Source organism: Priapulus caudatus, unplaced genomic scaffold (assembly GCF_000485595.1).
Source record: "Priapulus caudatus unplaced genomic scaffold, Priapulus_caudatus-5.0.1 Scaffold1051, whole genome shotgun sequence".
NCBI classification, from domain to species: domain Eukaryota; kingdom Metazoa; phylum Priapulida; class Priapulimorpha; order Priapulimorphida; family Priapulidae; genus Priapulus; species Priapulus caudatus.
In genome coordinates this window covers 58030-69884 of record NW_014578112.1, presented here as the reverse complement: position 1 = coordinate 69884, position 11855 = coordinate 58030, and the positions used below count along the sequence as shown (strand labels likewise).

The 11855-nt window shown below is 38.8% G+C and overlaps 1 protein-coding gene and 1 long non-coding RNA gene across 2 annotated transcripts in view; both read left to right on the top strand.

Moving 5' to 3' along the window:
* The window catches only part of LOC106815149 (muscle M-line assembly protein unc-89-like), a gene marked incomplete at its 5' end in the record, with an annotated part of 69224 nt that overhangs the window by 37056 nt on the left and 20313 nt on the right, over nucleotides 1-11855 (top strand). The window contains 2 exon segments of the mRNA XM_014819582.1: nucleotides 10289-10401; nucleotides 10552-10774. Of these exon segments, the coding sequence (XP_014675068.1) occupies nucleotides 10289-10401; nucleotides 10552-10774 (336 nt within the window).
* On the top strand, nucleotides 3988-6419 carry LOC106815151. Its single transcript, XR_001394708.1, has 3 exons — nucleotides 3988-4074; nucleotides 5306-5412; nucleotides 6201-6419. It is a non-coding gene; the product is annotated as an uncharacterized LOC106815151 (long non-coding RNA).

The following is an 11855-nucleotide window of genomic DNA, read 5'->3' as shown; positions in this document are numbered from 1 at the left end:
GAGAGAGAGAGAGAGAGAGAGAGAGAGAGAGAGAGAGAGAGAGAGAGAGAGAGAGAGAGATAGATAGATATTATTTCGTATTTCTATCGACCTTTGAAGCGCAATAGCACAAAAAGATGTTAATGACGGCTAATGCATGGTTTGCCAAGATTTTATGGCTTATATCACAATCATCTAAGAAGTATTGCTTCTAAAGACATAACCTCTAAATCTAGGTGGAATGGCAGCTAATCGATGGACGCCGCACTGAGGTGCTAACTCGGGATGAGGATAGAATCACCAGTGATAGGCGCTTCTCAACAACAAAAGACAGACAAGGAGATGAGGATGTTTTTGAGTTGAGGATCTCTCGTGTTCAATCGTCCGACAGTGGAACCTATCGCTGTGAGACGACTAACCGCAACTCCGAGCAGAAGGACGTGGAGCTGTCAGTCAGAGGTTAACATTTCATTGGTTTGCATGGCATGACTATATTATCATTCACCAGTGAGTGTTGTAGTGAATTTGTGTGTGTGTGTGTGTGTAAAATGGCATCTTTGCCTTTTGCCATCTGGCTTTTTTTAATGTGATGAAATAGGTTACCAGCATGTGCACCTTAGCTAGATCGTATATGCGCTTTAGTCACCTTCATACGTGTGCATATATCATACAATATCGTATGAGTGTAATACAGTAATGAATTTTTTGGTGTGACTGTGTGTAATGATGCTGTGTATTGCATGTTATATCAATACGTTTAAGTTGGCATGGTGTAAACGTATTTTACAATGATAATGACAATTTACAAATGGTGATGATTTGATTCATGTTATTAAATAAGTGTGCACAGCACACGTGTTTGTTCGCGAAATTTAAATATATACTAATTAATGGAAATAGTTTTGGGCATTGTTCTAGTGTTTCAAAAATCTAAAGAAGGGAATTTTTTGACAAAAATTTGAAGCCACTCATTACTGCAAGGTGGTAGATTTATTTCATTCTTTGCCTTAGTATGTAATGTATCTAAGGGGGCCATATGACACTGATGCAAGTGCTATGTGTGCTACTAATGCTGAGAGGGTCTATGTCCCCCAGGTTACTGCCGGAACGTACCCTGGGTACGGTCCAGTATACCGGAACGTACCCTGGTACTATGTAATATGCCGGACCGTACCTCGTCTGCCCCAACGAGTCTAGGGAGTCGCCTACGCCTACTCCCTAACCCTAACCCTAACCCTAACCCTAACCCTAACCCTAACTCTAACCCTAACTCTAACCATATGAAATAGTTACCAGGGTACGTTACGGTATACCGGACCGTACCCAGGGTACGTTCCGGCAGTACCCTGGGGGACATAGACCCTATGAGCGCTACTAATGGTCTATAGCTATGATGTCTATAGCTAATCATTATTGAATAAAAATAACTTGCTTGGTGATTCAAGTCTGGCCTCAAACCTTACAAACCCAGCAAGAGCTCTAGATATCCCAGCCATCTAGGCTGTCATGGTTTTTTTGTAAAAAAATTTCGCTCTTAATGTCAATTTGTATCGTAGAATTGAGCTTATGAAATGTGCTTTATAAATACAAAAGCATTTATAGTGCTTTACAAAGAGTATTTCATTATATTCACGAGCACATCAAAGTGATGATGCTATTATAATTTGCAATTTACCTCAACCACGTGATAATGTGTGTCATTTTGGGCATAAATAACAATTAAGCCAATTGTTATTGTATTGGTAATAATGCTGTGACCAGTACTGAAGTACGTGGGCCTAGAGAGTATCAGGTGGTTCTCGTGTAACTTGCTTCAACCGTATATTATGAATTGGCATGTTAGTTTATATGTGTGTATATATATATTTTAGTCATGTTTTAAAGTCTAATATTGTTCATAACAGTTGAAGAGTTTATAGCAACTAAATAAAACAAATGTTTTGAACATTTATATATCTTGTTTTATTTTTGTTATTGTTTGCTTAATAACAAAACGCTTTCATCCAATAGACTCCACTTGTTTCTTAATAGTCAATTTATACAGTGCTATTGATGAAATTTTTAAAATTTTAATATCGTTTGAGCTTTACAGATTGATACTCATCGTAAATCTTTGTTCAGATTCTTCAGGGCCTAACATAGAAGATATTAGTGATGATCAGCCAGTCCAGAGAAGAGATGATCTTGTGATAGAGTGCACTATCAGTGGGCTTCGTGGGAGCATAACTGTAAGTCCTGTTTAGTCTAGGTTTAGTACACAACCTGTGCTACCAGAGTTGACTGCCATTTCCGACTAGGCAATTAAAAATAATGGTGGTACCTTCAATTATAGTTACCAGTCGATGGTAACAGAAGTCACATAGCATATTACTTTAAAAACACGCGTGTGTGTGCGCATTCATGTATGTATGAGTAAAATTATTGGTCTTACTCTGTATATCTACTAGGGCATAGGGTACCGGGGTGTGTGTCTACACCTTCCTTTGTTATTGCATCCTCTCCCGGAACAGAGAGATGGTGTGTAAACGCATATAGTTGTATTTTTAGCTCATCTGACATAGTCAGGTGCAGCTTGTAGAATCGCACGATCGTCCGTCCGTCGTGCGTGCGTGCGTCGCTGTGCGTCGCGTCGTCGTACCTCGTCCGTCAACAGTGGGCACAAATCTTAACCGCTCGAGCGTACGGTCACGATAATTCGCACAATCGGGGGGGGATTGTCAAAACGAGTTGGGATGTCGAAGCTGGGGGTCAAAGGTCAAGAGGTGTAAAAGAAGGGGGAACATTCACTCCTTTAACTTAAGTAGTAGGGAGGAATGCAGAATTGCCGGCACAAATCTAAAACGGCTCGACCTAGGCTCGTGATAGTCGGTGTATAGCATCATGGTAGAGGAAAGCCATCACTGTGCCGAAATTGGAGGTCACAGGGTCAAAGGTCAATGGGCACAGGGCAGAGTTTTAGACATTTTCTGAGGACATCTGGTCTGACGCAGCGATTGAAAAACTTTTTTGTTTCAGCGGTGACTAGCCATTTTTATGGCTTTATTGAAATGGCATGAAATGTCCCTTCTGCTGACATACGCGAAGAGTAAGTGTCCGGATAACCCTTTTGACCCTCAAGAGGAGGGTTAAACATGGATTTGTTTACTGTTTGTTAGAAAGAATATTGACTGCCGGGTTTGCTAGTAGAATCTATACATGCCTGGATGTACGAGGCTACAATGCTCACAGTGAAATTTTAAAAGCTAAATTGGTTGAAGAAAGGTTTATGCTCCTTAAATCGTATAATTTTCTATGGCATTCTGTACTGTCAGATTTTACATGTAACGTATGCCACTGCCAGTGGCACTGCAGTGCATGTGGTGGTGGCTGTGTAGTTTTTGCCTGCTTAATTAGTTACAGGTGGCAGCTCTCTATTGCAGCCTGTAGGTTTGCGTAGGTAAATGGATGAGTGCTTACCTATTCTGTCTGCAATAGTTGTTGCTACTATGTACGATGGAGCGTCCATCTTTAATCTGAGACACTTAAACACGTACGCGCCATCTCGGTGGCAACTTTTCATAACGATCCCAACAAACATTCCTTTGAGAAGGTTCCTGATACCATCCCTGTGCATTCCACTGTTTTCGGCTGTGATGTGAACACATTTGGGACCTAACAGGGTTTACTAGAATCCCACCACTCCACCACAAGAGTCACCGCAGTAGACGTTAGAATGAGCGCTGTCGCTCCGCGCGGCACTTGTAATTGTATGTACCTCTTTTATGGTAATTAGTTGATATCAACATTCTGACATCCTGTTGAGGTTCGCAGCAAATTCTATTATTAGATGTTTGCTATATTTCTTTGATTTAATTATTCCAGGGCGAGTGGGGTACTGTGAGTGAGAGCAGTGTCTTCACAGAACTCACTCTGGTTCTAGGTTCTCAGCCACTGACAGCAGAATAACTATCGATGTCAGTGAAGTGGCAGACGAGTCCATTTTTTGCGCCTGGAGATTACGAAACGTTATTATATCTGACAGTGGATTCTACCAATGCAGGACAACTGACAGTGACCCAGACAGCAGAAACGTGAGAGTCGTCGTCGGGCGGAGAGGTATACTTAGACAGGTTTTTATACTTCCCCGTGCTTTACAGTTTTAATAGGCATAACGAACAGAAGCATTTTGCTGAAAATGATTACGTGTTACAAGTCTGTCAGCTTTAATTAATAAGCCAATTTGTTCCAATAATTATTGTTTATTGCATCTCTATATTTAAATGAAGTACTGTAGCCAGCAGTTGAAGCGGAGTGTACTTGTGAAAGTAGAAGGTAATACTTCAGCTGGTAAAACTGCTTCCCAAACAGCTTTTTTATAATTGTTTTTCTATGTTTACTTTTTAATTTCTGAAATCTCACTGTTAGACATAAACTTAATGACCACCAAAACAACGTGGACCATAATTTGGCATATGTGGTGAATAACTAGTGTGATGCTGTAGGTAGTCAAGAATCTTACCACTACCTGTTTTAAATATTTATTTTGATTTAATATTTGGATAATTAACTTATTATATGTATAAATAGTATATTATAATTGTGTGGATAAGTAGACTAGTTTTGACCAGAAAAGCCTGCTCATAATGATGAAATGTGGTTTGGAGTATAGAAAGGTCATGTTCATACCATATTTTCATCCCGTAAAACATACGCGTCTTATAATATTGGATCAAGAGACATTTCGTCAAGTATTCATGTAAATGTCTTCAAACCTGACTGCGTTAAATTTAACTAAGGTCGACTACACACGTAGCTAATTATCTGCAAACATAGTTCACATATAGATCACAACTAGCTTGGAGATGCCTCACTTGGTATATTTCTCAAATAATTTGAATAATTTAGGCATCAGCAACGTTGGTGGTATTGTTGCTGGCATAGTCGGTGATACAGAAGTACAAGCTGGTCGCACTCTGTTGCTGGAATGCAGTGTGGCACGCCTGAAGGGAGGGGTCGACAGTGAGTCTTGTTTGGTGCATGGCCGTGTATTTTCTGCTCGAATTACATATGGATGTCAAACGATTGAACGGAAAACTTACTGTATTCAATATTGGACACTGACATTATTCCTCATATAAATGAACAAGTTAACGTATATAAGCGGGTATAACATGAACGTTACAACAACTACATTAGCCACGCGTTCAGATTAAGGCTCTGTGCAATCCTTTGACATCCATTTAGTAAAAGAGTGAAGGAAATGACATTGAATAGAAATTTTCTCACAGTTATTATGGCTTCTTTTAAAATGGTGATGGTTGAGTGTGCATGTGTTTGAATTTTATAGGTGTTGGTGGGTCGCTTATTATTGCCATAACTCGCAGCGCTTCAGTCAGCTTAGATGGTACACTCAGGCTACAATGCACTGTCGGAGAACTGGACTCGAGCACAAATGTAAGTTTGTATTTGAGCCGTGCACTCTGCCTGCAGGTTGTGTGCCAAGTTATTTTGCGTATTATGGATGCTAAAAGCAGTTCTAGTTAAATTTTTAAGAACATCATGAGATGCATGTCACGCCTCATAGCTTGCCTCATCATACCTGTCAAGGTCACACGAGGTGATACTCAACGTGAAGGTCATACACAGCCTGCCTCATCATACATCTCGTGGTTAAATGTGGGCTGGGTAAATGTCACATAGCCCCCACCAATAATAAATTTCAATGTCATTTATGAGTAAGGTGAAGGTCGCATATCCACTCCCTCAACCATGTGTTGCATGGTCTGGTCACTGGTGCATATGAGTGGGTAAGGAGGTTAACTGGTTCTCTCATCGTGCTCGGATCGTTCATGCTCAAACAATACGTAACATGGAGAAGAGAATGTCACATGTATAGATTTGCATGGGTTTGAACTGTTATTTTGCTGTGTTGGCTAGATTAGTTCAAGGTATTTAACCCAGGATAGTGATACGCAACAATCTATGGGGATGGGTTTGCTTCGCCCCATTACCAAGTTATCTCACACCGTTGATAAAAGAAATGGCATACTACATTAGTTTCTATTTGTGATAAATATTAATAATTTAATATATAAATTAATATAGTGCTTTTACTGAATGGACTTACTAACTTCTTAGTGAAAATGGACGATATATATATATATATACAAACGAATAGAAGAATTAAAAATTTGGCTTGTTCTCGACATAAACCATGCACCACAAGATTCTCTGGTTTCAAGGTTGAGTGGCAAAAGGTAGAGAGGACACGCACGACTGTGCTAACACAAGGTACAAGGAGGATAACCAGAGACGTCAGAGTAGGAATTGAGAAGACTACATCTAACAGCAATGATGTATACATCCTGACAATCGCAGAGATTGAGAGAGACGATGAGGGTGACTACCGCTGCACGACCACCAATGATAGTCCATCCTCCGAAGATGTTTCTATTACTGTGTCTGGTAGGTCGGTCACCCATCACTTACTAATAGATATTAGCATGAATATATCTGTACTCGTTAGTATAGGTCTGTGGTATAGATTTGTTTGTGATATAGCACATATCTGTATACATATTATATATCGATAATGAAGATGATGATGATATCAGGAGTAGATAATAGGGAATTATTTATTATAATAGGGCTATTATCTACTCCTGATGATATGAATCTCCCAATTCGCTTCAATGGAAACCTGTTGTAGAATTGGGTTTAGCTTGCCACTGGCATGTGACTAGCAATTCACCCACATAGCAGCAGTAGCTTTGATAGAGAAAGCATATTATGGAAACCAATTAAAGCAACAGTTGCAGAGACTATATGCTCCTTGGGAGCCAAAGGGGAAGAAATTATCTATAGTACAGACAGCATTACATATTACTATATAGTAATATNTATTCTATCTATACATTCGATATTTAGCTTTTTTCGTATGTTTAGAAGATGTTATAATATGTTTCAAACATATAGGAAGAAAGTTTATGTATCTGGTGTAATCGTTGCATTGCTGAAGTACATTTTCACACACTACACATTATAGGGGCTTGTATTGAATGGGATATTTTATTCTTCTCTGCCGTTATATAATCTGTAAATTTTTTATTATGTTTTTTTTCTGTGCCACAGATTGCTGATGGTGGTACATACAGATGTGAGACAACTGACAGTAATTCTGTCTCTGAGGATGTGAAGGTTACTGTAGGCTCAGGAGGTACACTATAAACATCCAATTATCCAAATATTGCCTTAGCATGGTGTACTATATTTCTCATTTGCAGCTTAACGCTAATTTAAAGGCTAATTTGGTGCAGTTCATAACTTGTTGCCTTTTTCTTCAAGATAATGTATTGAGCGTGTGCAATCTTAATAATATGATTCGGCTAATGTTCCTGTGTTGTGATTAAGAAATTTTGGTTACTTAATAATTAATTGTGTAATCTAATGTCCATACATGGAATTACATTTTTATGCCATATTTGATTGTGGTTAATTTGCTATGGGGTCTTTAATGATATAATAAAATTTCTGCAATAGTTTATTTTGCTAGAATCTGCATTGTTCATGCAGACACAAGGATGTGGTAATATATGTTTTATTTAAATTTGTTTTTATATATATTTTTTTTTATATCAATTTAGTTGCAAAGCTAACAGCTGTTGAAATCGTATGTCTATATAATAGTCTAGTGAAATGACATTTTGGTAACATTTCATACAAATATATGGTATATGACAACATTCAATATGACAGCTATAGCACGCCGTGATTAGTAGGTGCCATATGTGTCAACATGCCGTGTCTCAACATGTCATTTGTCAACATGCCATGTGTCAACATGCCATGTGTCAACATGCCATGTGTCAACATACAAGGAGCTAAATATAACAAGGAGAGGAAGCGGATTGGCTGTGCGCTTTTCGCCTCTAAGGACGCCATCTATGGACCCATAATGCACTGAAACGGCTGTGCAATCTGTCCCCGAGAGACAATAGAACATAATCTGTGGCTGGACCATATGACCAAATATGCAAATATTGGGCCAGATAGGGGGGGGGGGGGGCGGCGCTTCCTCTCCTTGTTATATTTAGCTCCTTGCATGCCATGTGTCAACATGCCATGTGTCAACATGCCATGTGTCAACATGCCATGTGTCAACATGCCATGTGTCAACGTGCCATGTGTCAACATGTCATGCTTCAACCTTTCGTGTGTTTGCATGTCATGTTTCAATGTTTCAGTGTCAATATGTCATGTGACAAACACACAATCTAGTATAATATCTAGTCGTATCTTAGCGCAATACTGTAATGCACCTCTGAATGCCTATGTACTTTGACTATGATATATAACGTGCCTGTAGGGAGAGGATGACACATGTTGGTAAACAAAGGTGCATTACAGCCATGTTATTTTTAAGAATAAACTAATAGCACACTTGCCTTTACGTTATGATTATATACTAAGTAAAGTACCCCCATTAATCGTATTGTAAATAACACCCATAATACAACCAACGAAGGCCATATTTCGTTACGTTTGACACAATTATTTTAATCGCTGTTGATAGATTAATGAAGTGATTTATGTATGTGGATCATTGTTTATTGTAGAATGCATTTACTGCAATGCCCTGTTCTTTCTGGACGAATATAGTCACAATTGTTATCAAAGTGCAACATTTATATTTCATATAACTAAATTTTTAGGTGGTGACGTGGAGATATCATTTATTGATCCTAAGAAAACCGTCAGTAATCGCCAGGATGTTGAGTTTGAGTGTGCTGTCACTGGGCTAACTGGGAGCAGACACGTAAGTATTGCATGCAGAGCAGACTGAGGCAATATATAAAATGGTGCTTGACTTGTATGACCTGTAAATACCTAATTCAATAATAATGCGAATTAATACATCTTTCATCAGCTTTAATGATCAACATTTGGCATGAGTTTAGGTGAAGCTACTATATTGGCATTCATCTGCCTGTCTGCTCATTGGCAATTGTGGTATAAATGCATAAGGCTCTTTTGCTAATGTTATATGTGCAGTAGCTGCCTAGTCTTCACTAAAATATTTACCATCAGCACACGGGCTAAACTAGTTTTTTGTACATGATATAAAATGTGGCTTACAGTATAATGTACTGCTATATATATATATTATTGCTGAGAAAAAAGATATCTGTCGATGTTAACATCATTGTCACTAAAAACAGCCATTTCCAATGATACCACCTTTGCATTAAATGTCATATATAACTTTTTTTTCTGTAACTATACAAACCCAAAACGTTCTTTATTGAGAGACATTTTACACAGTGTACTTATAGTAATAGCAGTGTTAGTAGACGCTACTAATGTGACCAGTATTGCCACACTGTTCTACTTTAAAATATATTTATCTAAATGTGTTAACGTTGCAACCAATGCAAGACTAGAACCTGTGGTTTTGCTAAATATTGGGAACAATGAACATGCATACTTAGCTAACCACACTCATAAAAAATGTGTTATGTTACAATAAACTTAATACAATTAATTATGTCACAATTTGACCTAACCACCGTCAAGGTTATTGATAGTGGCTCTTCTTCATTGATGTGCTTAACCTGAATTCAGGTAGAGTGGAGGAAGGTGGAGGGCAGTGATGTGGAGGTGCTGACGCGAGGGGAAGACGTCATCTCTAGCAACAACAGGATAGATGTCATTTCTGAGACATTTGTGGATGAAGTGACATTTGTGCTATCTATTGACAACGTACGAAATACTGATGAGGGCATTTATGAGTGTGCAACAACAGGAAGAGACTCAGTCAGCCGCACTACAGAGCTTGTTGTCACTGGAGGTATAGTGTGTCATTAAGAAATGTGGCCACACATGCTCTGTGCTTATCAGTACCATATTACTGAATCTCAAAACCAACAAAAGTTTTAACTAAGAATTTTAACTAAATATTCTCTTTACTATAAGCATTATCCTAGGAGATTGAGCATAATTAATCAATCCTAATTGAAAAGGTGTTGCTTACATATATTTATTACGAGCGGACGTTATAATAACATTTTAAGGATAATTTTTATTAGCTGTCATGGAAGATCCAGAAATTGTTGAAGATCCACGTTATTTCATTGATATCATGTATCATGTACATGCCTATTAACTGTCTTCTGCTTCACGTTCTGGAGGCTTCTAGAAACTCAGGCTTACAAACCTAGCTGCTGTATACGTGCTATAATTGAGTGTTCATTGATTTTTCAAGCATTCTTAAACAATTAAGCTATAAACGTTTGTCATTTATATATAATTTATTAACAATCTTCTGCTTCAGGGTCTGGAGGTGGAGAAGATCCTGAGATTGGGGAGATCACTTCTGACACAACCGTCAGAACTGGCAACGATTTGGTCCTGGAATGTTTTGTCACGGGCCTTACTTCTTCAACTGTAAGTGTAATAGTCTACTTACCTGTCAGATATTAGACACAAACATGTTTTAATGTAAAGTTTATATTCATTGTTTCACTGTCGCAATGTTCTAAGTTGCATTGTTTGTTAGTCACCTTCCAACGCTATAATAACCTTAACTCTTTTCAGGTTGAGTGGCAGCTAGTGGATGGGAGTGACGTTGAAATACTGACCCGCGGCGAAGACAGAATCATCAGTAATAGCAGATTCAGCACAGAGATGGACACTGCTGGAGATGAGGACATATTTACACTAACGGTTACTAATATCAGGAATTCAGATGAGGGAACCTACAGATGTGAGACAACCAATGATGATCCTGTAAGCGAGGATGTGGAGGTCACTGTGACAGGTAAGGAATGCTGGTGTGGCTTGAAAGAACTGAATCTACTTGATGAAATATATACTAATCTTTGCTTCTAAATGAGACCACCTTTTGAAGAGGTGACAGACTGATCAAACATTTGTTTTCCAAAAAGCTGTGTAGATGCAAATTAAGCTTAATTTGATAAATGCTGGGTTTTTCTAGGATGACTTTTTAAAACCTCTGGTTATTTTCTAAAACACGTAAAAGGATGTTTGTAAACCTATAGGTTTGTGTGTACACACTGTATTTACCAGTGCAGTGTTTTGTTTTTGTTGCATTGATCACAATTATTCTCTACTGTTCCGGATTCAAACCCAACTGAAGATGGTGGTCCCAAAGAAAATGGCTTCTAGAAACTCAGGCTTACAAACCTAGCTGTAGTTTTCTCCTTATGTAAGGCAGATAACACGGTGTAACATTATGCAGAACTACTTTGTAGCCACATCACTACGCGTATACCCGCGTATGTAAACTGTTACTGAAAGCAGTCTTCTCTGGGCTCGGCCATGTTATGCTAAGCACTAATAAATGTTGTTTACCCAATTATGTCTGGAAATCCGATACTTTACATGGTGGCAGCGGTAAAAGTCATCGCAGTGTTGAGATAACACTCCGGTGAACATCTGTATGACATTGACAGTGTGTTGGCCAGCGCCAGGAGCTAGAATTTGGGATTTGTCTGCACCGACCTCATTGCCACGATCGATCGCGGCAGTATGCGACATCGGCATCACCGCGCAACAGGTGGAATGCATATATGTGCGCGTCGTGCACTAGGCCTACTAGAAGACAAGTAATAGTAATACTCGGGTGTACACGCATCCGGAGTATACATTACACGCAGTGTTTCGGAGAAGATTAGTGAACAATACTGTTTGAATTTGGAAAGCTGTTGAAAGATCCGTGCTGGACCAGTCCATACGAGGTGGCGTTATACCTGACAGTTCACCCATGATGGTATGTGTACAAAGCCTACTGTACCATACACTGGGTATCGACACACCGTACAAGTACGTGTATTACTGTCAATGACAGGATACTTTGTATTTTCCACTCACCACACTGT